The sequence below is a fragment of the Lepidochelys kempii genome, chromosome 7, assembly GCF_965140265.1.
Source record: "Lepidochelys kempii isolate rLepKem1 chromosome 7, rLepKem1.hap2, whole genome shotgun sequence".
Taxonomy (NCBI): Eukaryota; Metazoa; Chordata; order Testudines; family Cheloniidae; genus Lepidochelys; species Lepidochelys kempii.
In genome coordinates, this window is record NC_133262.1 from 24,680,003 (window position 1) to 24,698,814 (window position 18,812).

Below are 18,812 nucleotides of genomic sequence, written 5' to 3' on the forward strand. Positions count from 1 at the left end.
AGTACAAAAAAGCTCTCCCATCATACGAAGCTCCTGTGAGCTGCAGGGTTTTAAGAACGCATCTGATTCTGGCACACAGGATCCTAGTTGTAATTTGCACACTGAATTTTCTAATGTATTTGAACGTGCCTAAAGCAGTAAGACTGTTCAGGCTAATCAGTCACACAGCAGGGGGTTAGTCCTTGAAGGAACAGAGGGACAACTCTGCAAACTTCCTTCTGGAGGATGGCTGCAGCTTAGCACATGAAAGAGAGCCAAGGAGCAAAGGCAATACTGGCCCATTTAGTGACCCAAAGGAATGCACAGCTGAGCTGCAGGAGGGGATGGGGAAGGAAAAGTAAATTGCAGTTGCTACAGGCCAGGAGTAGATTATTTCCCCTGCAATAAGAGGAGAGCAGGGAAATTCAGAGGAGTGAAGTTTTGGAACAGCCTTCCAAGGGAAGCAGTGAGGGTAAAAGATCTATCTGGCTTTAAGATTAAACTCGATAAGTTTATGGAGGAGATGGTATGATGGGATAACATGGTTTTGGTAATTAAATATTCATGGTAAATAGTCCCAATGGCCTGTGATGGGATATTAGATGGGGTGGGATCTGAGTTACCCAGGAAAGAATTTTCTGTGGTATCTGGCTGGTGAATCTTGCCCATATGCTCAGGGTTTAGCTGATCGCCATATTTGGGGTCAGGAAGGAATTTTCCTCCAGGGCAGATTGGAAGAGGCCCTGGAGGTTTTTCGCCTTCCTCTGTAGCATGGGGCACAGGTCACTTGCTGGAGGATTCTCTGCTCCTTGAAGTCTTTAAGCCACGATTTGAGGACTTCAATAGCTCAGACATAGGTGAGAGGTTTCTCGCAGGGGTGGTGGGTGAAATTCTGTGGCCTGCGTTGTGCAGGAGGTCAGACTAGATGATCATAATGGTCCCTTCTGACCTAAATATCTATGAATCTATCTATGAAATTACTTCTTTGGGGTTTTCCTGAGGCAGCACACTCACATACTGCCATCTACACAGGGCTGAGCCAAGGGCACAATCTAGCCCTCCATGTTTCACCTTCAATCCTCTAAAGAGAGGAAATCCTGGTTTCCAGTCACTTCAAAGACAAATCAAACCCATATACTCTGATTGCCCAGGAAGGGGGACATGAAGAAGAACAGGCATAGAACACATCTGAAGCCATCACCTGGTGTATTCTTTTAACTTGCCCATTGATGGAGTAGTCATCTAACGATGATCGGGTAGTGCCCTCATGACCAGGCATGTCAACACAAACCAAGTGCAGGTTCTTCGGAAGGAACTGCGGAAAGAAAGCGCTGGGCAGTTAGCCTAGAGAAGGGATGCTATGAAGGAAATTGGTAATTACAGAAAAAAAAAACTGATTTCCTATTAGAATCTCTCTGTGAAATGTTGTGCTGATTAGTACAGTGTGGCCAATGGCTGCACCATATTACATCAGTTCACTGCGAGCTGGTATTATCTTTTATAAGCTTGAAGAAGTTTTATTATTTAAAAAATAGAATCCAAGAAAAAGAGGAGGGGAGATCCTGAAAAAGGGACTGTGTTATGAATGTTTGGTACGTGTACACCCTGTACGAGAAGTGATGAAATACCATGGGCTAGATTTCCTTCACACAAAACTTCTCTCTCACAGCACAACTTTGCCACCACACAGAGATAGTTTCCAGCAGAGCACAGGTAGCTTCTCCTTTGCTGCTTTCCATCAGAGATGTTGCTGGGAGAGAGCAACTTTACTTCCTGCTGCTGGCTCCATAGGAACTCTGCAGGTGGGAGTTATTATGGGGAAGTGTGAAATAAGTACCTCCCATAATCATCCCATGTACACCTTCACTCTGGCAGTGTAAGGCCCCTAAAAACATCTCCAGTGTCAAGGATATGAAGCCTGTTTTCTGAGACTACAACCTCCTCTCCCCAAGCAGATTTTGGGTCTTAAGGGCCTTCCACGGGGACTCTGTCTAGGTGCTGGCACAGACTAGACTGCCAATCTGGCCCTGTAGATTAAATACCGGAAATGACCTATTCACCAGAATTATTATACACCAGACTCCAGCTGTTAAGAAAAGGCTCCATCCTATTAAATATAATTTAAGGGCCTGTGATATACAGGGGTCAGACTGGATGACCTGGTGGCCCCTTCTGACCTTAAACTCTATGGGCATGTCTACACTACAACTTAAGTCAACCTGTGTTACGTCAACTTACAGCTATTGCAGTAATTACTGCAGTGGAGGAAGACCACACTACCTTCTTGTGTTGGTGGTGTGCATCCTCACCAAGAGCGCTTCCACCAGCCAGAAGAGGAGCAGCGTGGGGAGCTGAGAGCCAAGGCTCTGAGCTCCACACAGCTGCCCAGCTGCCGCCCAGGCTCTTGGCTTCTCGCCTCCCCGCTGGTTGCGGGGGGCAGCCACCAAGGCTTCTCACCTTCCAGACCAGAGGGCCGGGATGGAGGACAGCTGGGGTCTCGCTGGAGCCCACCACCGGCCCCGAGCTCCATGCAGGAACTGTGAAATTGACAAGAATGACATCCAACAGCCAATGTAAGTAATGCAGTGTCTACACGGACACTGCATCGCCCTATCTACACCAACATAAGCCTTTCGTGGAAGTGGAGTTATGATGTTGATGTAGTAGGGTACATACTTCGGGGGGGGGAGCAAGGCAGTAGCATGTACACTGACAATAGGCAGCTTACATCGATCTAACTCTGTAGTATAGAACAAGCCTATGACATTATTAAGTCTGGAAGCATAAATCCTCTAAACTTTGAATGACAAAAGGGGTGGAATGCATCAGAGGATCAATATGTACAGTAGCTGAGGATATTTCTAGTTTTCTAAAATAATTGTCATAGCTGTGATCAGTATAGCTAAGCTTCCTAATGTGCTAGCTGGAGGCTCCTCCTTCAGAACACCAGCAAATAAAAGTGTTCTCTCACTAAGGCGGTATCCATTTATTGTTAGAGAAATGGAAACATACCTTGACCACAGACAACCACATATCTTTGTGGGCTGAAAATCCATGTAACATCAGTATGGATGGTCTGAATCCAGGTCTCCCTCGATAAGAAAAACAGAACTGGTAATCATCATAGTCAGCATATTTAACCTGCATGCCCAGTGCTCGACGCCAGTACCTAAAGAAAAACAATTAAGCGAAACATGACACTGGAGCATGATCTAATAGTCCAAGCACAAGACAAGGCAGACAAGACTCCTGGGTTCAATTCCAGGCCTGACTTGCTATGAGAACGCAGACAAGTCACTTAATGCCCAGATCCTCAATTGTATTTAGGCACCTAACGCCTACCAATTTCAATGGAAGGTCGGAACCTAAATACCTGTGTGGATCTGGGCCTCAGGGTCCAATTCTCAGCAGTACGGAGCCTCTCTTGCAAACACGCAGCACCACCAATCTCCAGTGAAGTCAATGGAGGCTGAGGATGCCTCAGAGGATGTGCTGAAGATTAGCCTCTTTTGGCTCAATTTACTCGTCTTTAATATGGACACAAACAATTCTTTCTTACTCAGAGGGGAATCGCGAAGCTTAGTTTATATTTGAAAAGCACAAGGAGACCCTTGGGTAAAATGACATATATAAAGGCGAAGTATTATGGACATGTAATGACAGCAGTTGTTACGCTGGCTCATTTGAGTTCAGTGAAAAATGCCACAGAGACTCAGTCCCCACAAGGGACTGATACACCACTTACATGGGAAGTGGGGCTCCACTGGTATGCAGGGCTTGTGGGGGACCTGTCCTTAGGGACAACATGCACTCAAGACAGCCCACAGACAGGTGCTGAGAACTTTAACAGAACAGAAGAGCTAGCAAACCTCTATCAAAGTTTAATAGTTTGGCTGCTGCCACAGGGTGGCTGACCCCTTTAAATGAAGCTGTCTAGCACCCCTGTGCTAGAACAGGTGCAGACTCAGAGAGGGAGGAGGTCCCTGAAGGAAACTGTAGAAGGTTCCTCAGGGAAGGCAGAAGAGGGGTTTTCTGGATGAACTCCCCAAGCCGGAGCAAATGGAAGGCAAAAAAGCAGCAGACGGAGTTGCCTACTGATTTGCAAGCTGGAGAGGCAGAGCTGAGGCCCAAAGCAGGCTAAAGGCAGGTGAGCAGCGGAGGGGCATACCCGCTGACATCTCCACGCTGGTGCACTGGAACCAGAGGGTGACAGAGGACTGAGGGCTGGGGAACAGGTGCAGGGCCTACTTTCTGGCCTGTTTAAGATGGGAGCTTAACAGAACAGGGGCAGAGCTGGGTGCTCCCTGATGAGGATGAACTCCCAGCAGAAAGGCTGGGGGTTGCAGCTGGAAGGGATGCGGCAGCTGTCCTGGCAGGACAGGAGAGCACTAAAGAAGAGCCCAGGAGTGGTGGAAAGCTCCAGAGTGTGGTATGTGCTATGTCTACTGACCAGATCACATGTGATTTTAAGGACTGCATGGGGGCGGGGGGCATGAGAAATGGATTATGTTTCGGGACTTTTGTTACAGATTGTTTGCACTAGCATTTTGTAATAAACTGCCCTAAGGAGGTGTATTACTGAGACAAGAGAGCCTGTCGTGAAGTCATCAGGAGCTCCAGGGGGGAAGTAGGACAGTAAACCTGGTGTTAGGGTGCCCATCTGAAAGGGAGCACTCTGTGTCAAAGGGGAATTGTTGACAGCTGCTTTATAATATTTGAAAAAACATTTAAAGCAAAAAGTGACCGGGACAATATTGTGGACAGCTATACAGCATCCTGCATTGCTTTCAGCCGAAATAAAGCCCTTTCGAATAATGCACTTGGTTTCAAACCAAGGTTTTGCTGATGGTCTCTATGGCCTTCTGTCACGTAGGGCTGAAGTACACAAACAACCATTTTGCTGCTCACAAGGCAAGAGAGGTCAACCAGGCTGTCGTTGCTCTCAGGTGTCCATCTGAAATGAGCTGGGGAGTGGGGCTGCATGTATGCAACACCCTCCCTGCTTATGTCTCATGAATCCCTCCTCTTCAAGGCTCAGCACAAGGGCTTTCTATTCATCTCACTCTAACTTTGATTACTTTGGGACTCTATTTTTACAAGATTTTCCTTTTTGCTTTTGCTCTTGCTCTGTCTGGGACCAATCCTGAGTGCCATAAGTACATTTTAAAACAAATGGAGGTTCATTCAGGCAAACAAAGCAAGAATTTGCAACACAAGGCAGATTCTAAGCTCCATGACACTGAAGCAAAACCAAGACTGACTTCAGTGAAGTCAACAGAGTTACTCTGACTGAGATTAGACTCTGGCCCCTGTCTGCACATTAAACAAATAATTGCACAGTATCTGGTGACCAGAATATTGATAAATACCAGCTTGTGTAGTATCAGTTCATATAAGAGGCGACTATGATGTCACTAAGGCTGGATTGTGTTGTCATTGTGAGGGTGCAGAAAGCCAGCAAAAAGCTTATACAGCACCTCAATCCTTATTTACTGTAAGCCCTATTTTGAGGACTTATGTGGGATTTATGTGGTGCCTAGACCTTGTGCATGTACTACATTCAGAGGTGAATTTCACCCTGAATGAATAAGTGTCTTAAAGTTTGCCTCAGGGGCCCTGTGTAAACCATCATTGGGCAAGATATTAACATTTTTAGCAACTGATCCTGATGGATCAATTCACCAAAAGACAAAATAATCTGTCCAAAGCTGAACTGATCCCTCACAAGGTGTTAACGCTATTAGCAGCAGCAGGAATGGCAGCTAAACGGATTAGCACACAAAGCAAAGGAGGAGCGATCCACTGCCAGATGGCAGTGGAGCAGTCTCAGATCTCAAACCCTGCAGGGAGACACACACCAAAAGCAGGTGAGAAGGAAAAAGTCATTCTGTAGCACCCCAACTACAAACTAAGGCCATGGCCTCTATCATTAAGAGTGTAGCTCATTGTAGACCTAGTGCAACCCGTAAGAACAAGAATGGGGAGGGGAGAGAGGGAATGGGGGGACAAAGAGAACAGGTTTTGAATGGTGTGGTGAAAAGAGATGCAACCTGCTGTCACTGGCTACCCCTGTCAGGTCTGTGACCTCAGTCTGCTCCCAAGAGCTCAGTCTACCCTGAGAAGGGGAAATTGTCCATGGATTGAAAGGGGACTGAGTTTGGTTATGTAGTAGCCACAATACTTTCCCTCTCATTCCCTCCTACAGGTGCACAAAGAGAATATGATTTGAGAACAAAAAAACAAATTTCTAATGAACAGAATAAACAACAAATTAAACAATAAAAATGCTGAAGAAACAAGATTCACAGGAAGCGGGGGCGTGCGAGGGGGGGAGAACGGCTGGATATTCTATAACAAAATGTACACAAGACTCCTCCACGATTCGTAGTTATGTCCAGGCATTACAGATCCAGCTACTGCAGATGTAGACTCAAAGTTAAGCTTAGAAAAGAAAGAAACGGGCATTTATCTCTTTAGAAAAATCCTCCCCCCATCCTCTCATTTTTTAAAACATCTAGCACATTCTTACCTCCCTACTTAGCCTGGCTCCTCAGAGCTCTCTGTCATGAGCCCTTTTCTTATCATCGTCTCTACTCTGAAACTCTTGCCTATGTCTCCACTGACTAAATATTTTCAAGACCATAGGAACTGCCATTCTGGACCAGCCCCGAGGTCCATCCAATCCAGTACCCTATTTGTGACTACAGCCAGTACCAAACGCTTCAGAGGAAGGTGCAAGAAAGCCCAGAATAGGCAGATTTGGGGTAATCTGCCTCTCCATGAAGGCCTCATCCTAACCCCAACTAGTTGAGAGATTGGCTTAAACCCTGATGACTGGTTTTGTATCCTTTCCAAAACTCTTCTTTTAGTGCTGTAACAACTATGGATATTTTGTTATCCATATCACCATCCAATCCCACTCTGAATCTTGCTAAATTATTGACCTCAATGACATCCTGTGGCAACGAGTTCCACAATCTAATCATGGGAGTGAAAAAGCATCTTTGTTTCTTTCACTCACCAAAATACTAATTTCTGCAGCACCTGCCTTCACGTTGTCTGTTAATAGGCTTGTGCTACTTCTTCTTGTTGATTAATTGTATTTCTGTAGAACCTAGGAGCCCTAGTCATTGTCCAGGGCCCTGTTGTGCTCAATGCTGTACAAACACAGAACAAAAGATGGTGCCTGCCCCCAAAGAGTTTACAATCTACGTAAACAAGTCTGCACAATCTTTGTTACAGCAATGGCTGCTGATAACTCTACTGGTTATAGGGCACTATGGAGACACATTCCCAGGACACACAGAATAGAGATTTTAAAAAAATAGGAAAAGCATCTACAAAGGAAGTGAAACTTATTTAATCCTCTTTTGCCAATCGGATTTATACAAGCCAGAGGACACAGAAGTCCCAGCATCTGGACTGACATCTCCATAGCAGAGAATTGGTGATATTTTTTAGCTATCATTTGCAGAAGCATCATTCTGCCTCACAGTTCCTGATGTGATGCGTGAAGAAAAGGAATTCTTCCTTACACAAATTTAGTTACCAGTATTCCAGGGTTTGATTACATCCTGCCAGTTTTAACCTTCAGTTGCCTGAATACATAAGATTATGAGATTACTTAGAATAAATCTGTTAGACCTACATGTCTGTCCATTAAAAAAAAAAAAAAAGAGAGAGAGAGAGAGATTGATACTGCTGCCTTGCCTGAATGAGTGGAAGTGGGATTACAAATTGCACTATGGTCAGAAATTTCTACGGAAGATCAGTTTGACTTTAAGATACCTCAGCAGTAGAGTGGAACTGATGAGTGACCAAATTAAAACAACTCATACTGTTAACTGTACATCAGGTACAGCAATCCTGCTGAACTAACACAACTGGAATGCCAGACGAGGCATTTTTAAAGGAATATTTTCTGTTTAAACCCTCATCTGAAATAAACAGAGGGATTGCAATCATCATCATTGCTTCATCTCGTTTCCATGAAGACTAAAGAACTAGTGTGGTTCTCTTCTGTTATTGGAAAGGATGGGGTACAATAGGATAATGAGGAAAATTATACAACTTGTCTTCAACACGCCACTGCAAAGAAAGAGAGAGAGCTGGGAACCTTCTTTCTGTAACTAACAGTTTTCACATTTCAAATTATATTCTTAATCATGAGGAAAGATGTGGCTTCAAAGAAGCTTTGTGTAACCTGATACAAATCAGAACCCTCAGATTAACATTCATATTCAAGAAACTGACAGGCCACATGTTAGTTACCACATGAAGGTACCTTGTGTTTGTTCTGCAGCCTAGCCATTTTGAAATAAGACTGGCCAGGCTATTGTAAGTACAGTCACAATACAGTTGTCATGAAAAGAAAAAGGAGTACTTGTGGCACCTTAGAGACTAACCAATTTATTTGAGCATGAGCTTTCGTGAGCTACAGCTCACTTCATCGGATGCATACCGTGAAAACTGCAGCAGACATTATATACACACAGAGATCATGAAACAATACCTCCTCCCACCCCACTGTCCTGCTGGTAATAGCTTTCTTACAACTAAAATACCCACCTGCGGAAGTGAAGAAACAGATTGATAGAGCCAGAAGAGTTCCCAGAAGTCACCTACTACAGGACAGGCCCAACAAAGAAAACAACAGAACGCCACTAGCCGTCACCTTCAGCCCCCAACTAAAACCCCTCCAACGCATTATTAAGGATCTACAACCTATCCTAAAGGATGACCCAACACTCTCACAAATCTTGGGAGACAGGTCAGTCCTTGCCTACAGACAGCCCCGCAACCTGAAGCAAATACTCACCAACAACCACATACCACACAACAGAACCACTAACCCAGGGACTTATCCTTGCAACAAAGCCCGTTGCCAACTGTGCCCACATATCTATTCAGGGGACACCATCACAGGGCCTAATAACATCAGCCACACTATCAGAGGCTCGTTCACCTGCACATCCACCAATGTGATATATGCCATCATGTGCCAGCAATGTCCCTCTGCCATTTACATTGGTCAAACTGGACAGTCTCTACGTAAAAGAACAAATGGACACAAATCAGATGTCAAGAATTATAACATTCATAAACCAGTCAGAGAACACTTCAATCTCTCTGGTCACGCAATCACAGACATGAAGGTCGCTATCTTAAAACAAAAAAACTTCAAATCCAGACTCCAGCGAGAAACTGCTGAATTGGAATTCATTTGCAAATTGGATACTATTAATTTAGGCTTAAATAGAGACTGGGAGTGGCTAAGTCATTATGCAAAGTAGCCTATTTCCCCTTGTTTTTTCCTACCCCACCCCCCCAGACGTTCTGGTTAAACTTGGATTTAAACTTGGAGAGTGGTCAGTTTGGATGACCTATTGCCAGCAGGAGAGTGAGTTTGTGTGTGTGTGTGTGTGTGTGTCCCCGGGAAAAAAAGGGGTGGGGGGGAGGTGAGAAAGCCTGGATTTGTGCTGGACATGGCCCACCTTGATTACCATGCACATTGTAGGGAGAGTGGTCACTTTGGATGAGCTATTACCAACAGGAGAGTGAGTTTGTGTGTGTGGTTTTTGGAGGGGGGTTAGGGGGTGAGAGAACCTGGATTTGTGCAGGAAATGGCCCACCTTGATTATCATGCACATTGTGAAGAGAGTTGTCACTTTGGATGGGCTATTACCAGCAGGATGATCACTTTAGATAAGCTATTACCAGCAGGACAGTGGGGTGGGAGGAGGTATTGTTTCATGATCTCTGTGTGTATATAATGTCTGCTGCAGTTTCCATGGTATGCATCCGATGAAGTGAGCTGTAGCTCACGAAAGCTCATGCTCAAATAAATTGGTTAGTCTCTAAGGTGCCACAAGTACTCCTTTTCTTTTTGCGAATACAGACTAACATGGCTGTTACTCTGAATACAGTTGTGATGGGGAACGAACTTAGAGCCATTAATGTTTCTCTCAGTGAGAGCCCATTACCATCATCTCCTTAGCAAAGGAATGACTCACAGAAATGCAGCTTTGTCATGAGATGTCAAGAGGAGTTGCACAGACTCTGACAACTGCATTACCAATGCAGATTACTGCTGCACCGGGGTTTTCTACTTCTCCTGAGCATAACACTTCTATTTGTCCTGAGCATGAAATTACCAGGTTTCCACTCTGTCTTGCTGGAAGATTGCCCTGTCCCAGTTCACAGAGGAATCATGAAGCCTCTATCAATTGCTCTCTTGCTTTTAATTCTCTCCCACACCTTGTTTTGTTTCTCTGCTCTGCTTGAACCCACATTCTGGTCCCATTGCGACAATCACTCCTGCCCACAAGATCCAGATAGCCTTCCTGATTGATGAGGGTGTCCAACAGGCCATTTTCCCCCAGTCTGTTCTCCCGTACCGTGAAAAGTGCAAATGACACCAGTTCCCATGGGCAGCCCTCCCTCTCAAATGAAAGCAACCCGGATAATCAAGCCCTGCCTAGCAACCTGCAACAAAGACATGACCCAAAAAGCCTCAGTTGGGAGAGTGTGATAAGGAATGATAGTATTCCTTCAGTCTGTGTTTTAAAGTTATGTTTTTTAAGAGTAAAACAAATCTATTATAATAAAACTCCATCCACATGTTAAAGTCTTAATCTAATTTTATATTACGGGCCCTAAGAATACTTCCCCCAGGTGCCAGTGTACCTTGGTATCAAGAATAGCTGACTGAGATTTTGGGAAGTTTTCATAACATGCCTTGTCAATAAACAATCCTGTCTTCTGAAATGTATTAAAGCTGGACTCCTCTGTTACTCATCTCTATGGGCTAGAAGAGAACACAACACTGAACTCTGGGACTCAGGAGACCAAGGTTCAGTACCTGGCTTTGACAGTGACCTCACATGCAGGGGTGCTGGAACTAGGGGTGCAGCAGCACGCCAAGGCTTGACGTGGTTTCTATCATACACAGGGTTTACAGTTTTGTTCAATGGCTCTCAGCACCCTCTCTGTAAAAATTGTTCCAATGTCACTGCTCATATGTGACCCTGGGCAAGTTGCTCAATTTCTCTATACCTCAGGTCCCTATCTGCAAAATCAGGATAATTAATACTTTCTCTCTCCCAGCCTTTATCTTCATTGTTTAGTTAGATTGTAAGCTCTATGGGGCAAGTGCCGTTCCTTACTATGTGTATGTACAGCACTCGTCATAATGGGACCCTCCACCCGAGTCTGAGGACCCATGTACTACTGTATGATCACGAGTTAAGAATATGAATAATAAACAATAAAATCAATGGGGACCGCATCTTTAAGATAAGTGGGACTTACTGAGCACTCAGTCTATCTGGCAACCACACATTTTAAATCTACGTTATAGTGTGAACCAAAAATAATCATTCCATGCTAATATTCTTATACTTTAACTTACCAATAATAGATTTTGATCAGTGCAGAAGGCCATAGGAGAAAGGATGCTACAAATGCCAGAATGGGGATAGCCAGAGTGCCTCCTGCTATTACAAACATGTTTAACACATCAAGGTCCATATTGTTCTTTAAGATTCTACCTCACCTGCATATGTTAAATAAGAACCAGAGGTTAGCAACAAAATAGTGAATGAAGGAAAGGCTGCCAAGATAAGAGGAAGGCATTAAACATACAACAGATATTGGTCAGGAACACAGCAAACTGTTTTCAGTTTTAAAACCCTATTTCTTTCAGACCCAAACTGACCCTAAAAACTGCAATCTCATCTTCTCGGATGAAGCTAAGACAGCTGGTCATAATTTAGTTGCTATGGCACTTTGCAAAACATAAATTCTCACCCCCTCCCTACCATCATGCTATCCCCAATCTGAAGACTGGGGTAAGAAAGCTCTTATTAAGCATTCATTTAACCCAATTAGCCTTCCCAGCCTCCATACCAAGTCTGAGATTCACAGCATACAATATCTGACCTAAAATTCAACCTCATGTGTCCTGAGTCAGACTCATTTCTGCTTTAGACAGGCAGCTGATAATCAAGGAGTAGAGCCTCTTAAAGATCTCAAGGAAGTCTGGGAAGGAGACCTGGCATAGCATTCTTTGTCTGCAGGCCCTCAGAAGAGTCAAATTGGTCCCCTTCTCTAGAAAATAGCAGAGCATTCAAATCCTCGTACTAAACTGAAAATATATTGTTCCCAAGAGCTATGTTAAAAGGCCCCCTGCCAGAACCTCAGAGTGCTCCAAATGCAAGATCTCAAAGAACTTCCATGTTCTGGGATTGCTAATACAAATTGCTTTTCAAATGCAACTGTCTGTACAGCATAATGTGGGATTCCTTTATTTCTATACTCTCATCACTAAACAGCATGCATGCACTTTACTACTGAAGGATTAAACCCTGGCACACAGATATCCTGGGCATATCCCTTAATTCCTGATGCTGAACATCTGCCATACCATCCATTTCTCAATGCTAGCCTCCTCACAAGAATGAATTATAAATCCAAGCATATTTAAATCCAAGGTTCACTAACCACCCACCTCCCAGTACTACTGCTCAACTTCTCACAATAGGGCCCATGGATAATCCTACTTCTGTTTTGCTCCAGATGGGTTTTGATTATTTTGAGGCGTTACAGTAGCTGCTACAGCTGGTATATTATGTTGCCGAACAGGAATCAAACATTGTATTTACAATCTATTCTGAACTGGAGCTGTACTACTGGGTCATATTTTATATTAAAATTAAGAAACATATTTTAAAATATAATGGCTAAGATTAGCTGGGGGAAAGAGTGCTGAAGAAAATGTTCTGTTTTTTAGACAAAAACAGTCTAATTTCCAAGGGCATTAACCCAGAAATGTCCCAGGCACTTTCGCTACTCAGGGCCACATTGTGGATGTGTAAAAGGTTGAGGAGAGTATGTAGGGGCTCTCCTCCCTTTACCCTTGTGCAGGAGAACAGCACACTCCCAGCCTGTAACCTCTCCAGACAGGAGGACGTAGGGTCTCTAGTAATTCAGTGGTGCTGTAACACCTAGAGGTGTGAGGACCCCCCTCTCTCCTTTATGGCATAGTATAAGGAGTTTGTGGGAGAAGGCAGGGAGCACACATTGCAAGCTTTCAGGGGGGTACAGCAAAAGCTATACTCCACCATTGCTCCTGGAGGCAATGTGCCAGCTTTGGGTATGGTGCCTTGGAGCAGTGGTCTCCAAAGTGGGGTGCATGCACCCCAGGGGGTGCGCAAGACGATCGATTGGGGAGTGCAGCAGGAGGACTGCCACCAGAGCAAAAGGGCGGCATGGCAGGAGGAGCACTGCCGGAGGGGGGAAAAAAAAGGGGAGGGGGGCAGCCCTGAGTCCCCCAGCCCGTGGAGGAGCAGGGACAGCCGTGCAGCCAGAAAGAAGCGGCACTTTCCCCTTCAAAGCCGGCCAAAGTGTCGCTTTGAAGGGGAAAGCGCCGCTTCTCTCCGGCTGCTGGCTGCGCGGCTGTCCCTGCTCCTCCTGAGTCCTCCGGCCCGTGCTCTCAGGTCCGCATTCCGAAAGGGGCTTTAGAGCTGCAGGCCAGGGCCCCGGGGCCCCCTTAGATAAATAAATATACATATATTGGGGGAGCGTGCTCAAAAAATTTTGACTGAGGGGTGCGCAAACACCTTAGAGCAGTGTTTTTCAAAGTACGGGTCGGGACCCAGTACTGGGTCACGGAATGTCAGTCACTGGGTCGCCTTGCTGATTCAAATTATAATGATTGTTGCCGCGCGCCAGCTCTAAAGGGCCGTGCAGCAGGGACCTAAAGAGGAGAGAGGTAAGGGGTGAGCGGGAACCGGGGAGGGGAGCAAGTTGGGGCTTGCAGGGCTGCTGCGGGCCTCTCCCCCAGCCCGGAGCTCGCTGCTGCCGGGACTCGGACCCTTCCCCTGGAGCACCATGCAGAGGGAGAGAGAGGCCCTTCCCCCGGAGCTGCTCTGTGCTTCTTGCAGCAGGAGGAGAAAGGGGCCCCTTCCCCAGGAGCTCTGTGCTGCGGGCAGGGAGAGAGAATGGCCCCTCCCCTGGAGCTAGCTGCTGTCTACAGGGAGAGGGCTGGGGGGAGTCCTCTGGCCCCAGCCCTGTGGCAGCCTGCCTGCACTCCAAACTCCACATCCCTGGCCCCACCCCAACCCCCTGCCCCCTTCTGCATCTTGAACCCCTCATCCCTGGCCCCACCCCGCATCTCAACTCTCTGCCCCAGTCCTGAGCCCCCTCCTGCACCCTGAATCCCTCATCCCCAGCTCCACCTTAGAGCCCTCACCCACAGACAGAGCACTCACCTCTGCACCTCACCCTCGGCCCTACCTTGGGCCACCTCCCACACTCCTTACCATAGGCTTACTAAAGCTAGTGTCTAGTGTTAAGAAAAGGAGGACTTGTGGCACCTTAGAGACTAACCAATTTATTAGAGCATAAGCTTTCGTGAGCTACAGCTCACTTCCTCAGATGCATATCGTGGAAACTGCAGCAGGCTTTATATATACACAGAGAATATGAAACAATACCTATTCCCACCCCACTGTCCTGCTGGTAATAGCTTATCTAAAGTGATTTCCAGCACAAATCCAGGTTTTCTCACCCTCCACCCCCCCACACAAATTCACTCTCCTGCTGGTGATAGCCCATCCAAAGTGACAACTCTTTACACAATGTGCATGACAATCAAGCTGGGCTATTTCCTGCACAAATCCAGGTTCTCACATCCCCCCACCCCCATACACACACAAACTCACTCTCCTGCTGGTAATAGCTCATCCAAACTGACCACTCTTCAAGTTAAAATCCAAGTTAAACCAGAACATCTGGGAGGGGGGGGTAGGAAAAAACAAGAGGAAACAGGCTACCTTGCATAATGACTTAGCCACTCCAAGTCTCTATTTAAGCCTAAATTAATAGTATCCAATTTGCAAATGAATTCCAATTCAGCAGTTTCTCGCTGGAGTCTGGATTTGAAGTTTTTTTGTTTTAAGATAGCGACCTTCATGTCTGTGATCGCGTGACCAGAGAGATTGAAGTGTTCTCCGACTGGTTTATGAATGTTATAATTCTTGACATCTGATTTGTGTCCATTTATTCTTTTACGTAGAGACTGTCCAGTTTGACCAATGTACATGGCAGAGGGGCATTGCTGGCACATGATGGCATATATCACATTGGTGGATGTGCAGGTGAACGAGCCTCTGGTAGTGTGGCTGATGTTATTAGGCCCTGTGATGGTGTCCCCTGAATAGATATGTGGGCACAGTTGGCAACGGGCTTTGTTGCAAGGATAAGTCCCTGGGTTAGTGGTTCTGTTGTGTGGTATGTGGTTGTTGGTGAGTATTTGCTTCAGGTTGCGGGGCTGTCTGTAGGCAAGGACTGACCTGTCTCCCAAGATTTGTGAGAGTGTTGGGTCATCCTTTAGGATAGGTTGTAGATCCTTAATAATGCGTTGGAGGGGTTTTAGTTGGGGGCTGAAGGTGACGGCTAGTGGCGTTCTGTTATTTTCTTTGTTAGGCCTGTCCTGTAGTAGGTAACTTCTGGGAACTCTTCTGGCTCTATCAATCTGTTTCTTTACTTCCACAGGTGGGTATTGTAGTTGTAAGAAAGCTTGACAGAGATCTTGTAGGTGTTTGTCTCTGTCTGAGGGGTTGGAGCAAATGCGGTTGTATCGCAGAGCTTGGCTGTAGACGATGGATCGTGTGGTGTGGTCAGGGTGAAAGCTGGAGGCATGCAGGTAGGAATAGCGGTCAGTAGGTTTCCGGTATAGGGTGGTGTTTATGTGACCATTGTTTATTAGCACTGTAGTGTCCAGGAAGTGGATCTCTTGTGTGGACTGGACCAGGCTGAGGTTGGTGGTGGGATGGAAATTGTTGAAATCATGGTGGAATTCCTCAAGGGCTTCTTTTCCATGGGTCCAGATGATGAAGATGTCATCAATATAGCGCAAGTAGAGTAGGGGCTTTAGGGGACGAGAGCTGAGGAAGCGTTGTTCTAAATCAGCCATAAAAATGTTGGCATACTGTGGGGCCATGCGGGTACCCATAGCAGTGCCGCTGATCTGAAGGTATACATTGTCCCCAAATGTGAAGTAGTTATGGGTAAGGACAAAGTCACAAAGTTCAGCCACCAGGTTAGCCGTGACATTATCGGGGATAGTGTTCTTGACGGCTTGTAGTCCATCTTTGTGTGGAATGTTGGTGTAGAGGGCTTCTACATCCATAGTGGCCAGGATGGTGTTATCAGGAAGATCACCGATGGATTGTAGTTTCCTCAGGAAGTCAGTGGTGTCTCGAAGGTAGCTGGGAGTGCTGGTAGCGTAGGGCCTGAGGAGGGAGTCTACATAGCCAGACAATCCTGCTGTCAGGGTGCCAATGCCTGAGATGATGGGGCGCCCAGGATTTCCAGGTTTATGGATCTTGGGTAGTAGATAGAATATCCCAGGTCGGGGTTCCAGGGGTGTGTCTGTGCGGATTTGATCTTGTGCTTTTTCAGGAAGTTTCTTGAGCAAATGCTGTAATTGCTTTTGGTAACTCTCAGTGGGATCAGAGGGTAATGGCTTGTAGAAACTCGTGTTGGAGAGCTGCCGAGCAGCCTCTTGTTCATATTCCGACCTATTCATGACGACAACAGCACCTCCTTTGTCAGCCTTTTTGATTATGATGTCAGAGTTGTTTCTGAGGCTGTGGATGGCATTGCGTTCCGCATGGCTGAGGTTATGGGGCAAGTGATGCTGCTTTTCCACAATTTCAGCCCGTGCACGTCGGCGGAAGCACTCTATGTAGAAGTCCAGTCTGCTGTTTCGACCTTCAGGAGGAGTCCACCTAGAATCCCTCTTTCTGTAGTGTTGGTAGGGAGACCTCTGTGGATTAGTATGCTGTTCAGAGGTATTTTGGAAATATTCCTTGAGTCGGAGACGTCGAAAATAGGATTCTAGGTCACCACAGAACTGTATCATGTTCGTGGGGGTGGAGGGGCAGAAGTGTTCATAAACCAGTCGGAGAACACTTCAATCTCTCTGGTCACGCGATCACAGACATGAAGGTCGCTATCTTAAAACAAAAAAACTTCAAATCCAGACTCCAGCGAGAAACTGCTGAATTGGAATTCATTTGCAAATTGGATACTATTAATTTAGGCTTAAATAGAGACTTGGAGTGGCTAAGTCATTATGCAAGGTAGCCTGTTTCCTCTTGTTTTTTCCTACCCCCCCTCCCAGATGTTCTGGTTTAACTTGGATTTTAACTTGAAGAGTGGTCAGTTTGGATGAGCTATTACCAGCAGGAGAGTGAGTTTGTGTGTGTATGGGGGTGGGGGGATGTGAGAACCTGGATTTGTGCAGGAAATAGCCCAGCTTGATTGTCATGCACATTGTGTAAAGAGTTGTCACTTTGGATGGGCTATCACCAGCAGGAGAGTGAATTTGTGTGGGGGGGTGGAGGGTGAGAAAACCTGGATTTGTGCTGGAAATCACTTTAGATAAGCTATTACCAGCAGGACAGTGGGGTGGGAATAGGTATTGTTTCATATTCTCTGTGTATATATAAAGCCTGCTGCAGTTTCCATGATATGCATCTGAGGAAGTGAGCTGTAGCTCACGAAAGCTTATGCTCTAATAAATTGGTTAGTCTCTAAGGTGCCACAAGTCCTCCTTTTCTTTTTGCGAATACAGACTAACACGGCTGTTACTCTGAAACCTGTCTAGTGTTAGTTATGTAAAGTGGGTTAAGCTGGAATGTATTGCAATATTATGATTTTATGAAAACTCTAGTCAAAAGATATAATTACGTTGGGTCACGGCATCAACAATTTTCTTCAACTGGGTCACGAGGAAAAAAGTTTGAAAACCCCTGCCTTAGAGTTTCTGCTTGGGCAATGCACTTTCCCAGTTTGCCACCGCATGCACAGTGGCTTACAGCCACTATTTAGCCTTTGCTTTGCTGTAGATCTCACAAATAGCACATTTAACTGTGAGGCTGGCTTTGTTAACTTAGACAGTAGGTGGGTGTGCAGCAGATGGAGAACACTGACTATAACTTCTTTCAAAAAGACATTAATTTATTGAAAAACACCCCATTCTCTGATTAGAATTTAAACATAACAATCAGAGTCTTTAAGAGCAGGGCTTACGGTTCAGAAAAGCCTCCTCCTCCTGGGTACAGCTGCCACAGGCCACCGGTTCCGATGACGTTCTGAAACCATTATTAAAAAAGAAAAAAAAAGGAAATTATATTCCAGGGCTTTTTTCTTTCATATTTAGTAGCAGAGATGCTGTTCATTTCTGCTGTTTAAACCATCAGCAGCACTTCAAAGTACATGGTCACTACCCTCTGTTCAACCTTTCACATTTTATATCACTTCATGTAATAAAATAATATCAAGACACTAGTTCCAAGCATGTACAAAGTGCAAGTCAACACGGAGGACAAACACTGAAAAAGAGTGAGAAGATTAAAGCATTCTGAGCCAACAGAAAGAATCCACTTAACAGTAGGATCTGCCTCATCAAGGGCTGAACTGAAGGAAAGAAGAAAGATGGAAACTTAGGATCACAACTATCATTAAATAATTAGTACAATTAAATCACATTAACTAAAACTCAGTCAAGTTCCCACTGTTCCTATTTATTTGAAACCCTCTTCCCCAAAGATTTTATATTGCCCCACAACCTTTCAATAAATGGGACTGTAATGTATTAGAGAGATGGACGTTTCTTTGTACTCCTACAATAATAGATTGAGCTTTCTTGATGAGTTACTCAGCAGCTCTAGATAAAGTAGCATTCAAGTTACAGAACACACGGAAAGACATTTAATGCACAAACAGCATTTGATTAATGTCTATTGTAGGGTCTGAAAGCCTGG

General features: G+C 45.3%; 1 protein-coding gene across 3 annotated transcripts in view; it reads right to left on the bottom strand.

Annotated features, from left to right (window-relative positions):
• The window catches only part of ABHD6 (abhydrolase domain containing 6, acylglycerol lipase), a 44,619-nt gene that overhangs the window by 13,537 nt on the left and 12,270 nt on the right, over positions 1 to 18,812 (bottom strand). For all 3 annotated transcript variants that reach the window (XM_073351436.1, XM_073351438.1, XM_073351439.1), the window contains exons 2-5: positions 18,079 to 18,140; positions 11,390 to 11,533; positions 2,992 to 3,148; positions 1,181 to 1,294 (exon numbers count right to left, since the gene is read on the bottom strand). In XM_073351436.1, the coding sequence (XP_073207537.1) occupies positions 1,181 to 1,294; positions 2,992 to 3,148; positions 11,390 to 11,508 (390 nt within the window). In that variant the 5' untranslated portion in view covers positions 11,509 to 11,533; positions 18,079 to 18,140. The remainder of the gene's footprint in view (positions 1 to 1,180; positions 1,295 to 2,991; positions 3,149 to 11,389; positions 11,534 to 18,078; positions 18,141 to 18,812) is intronic.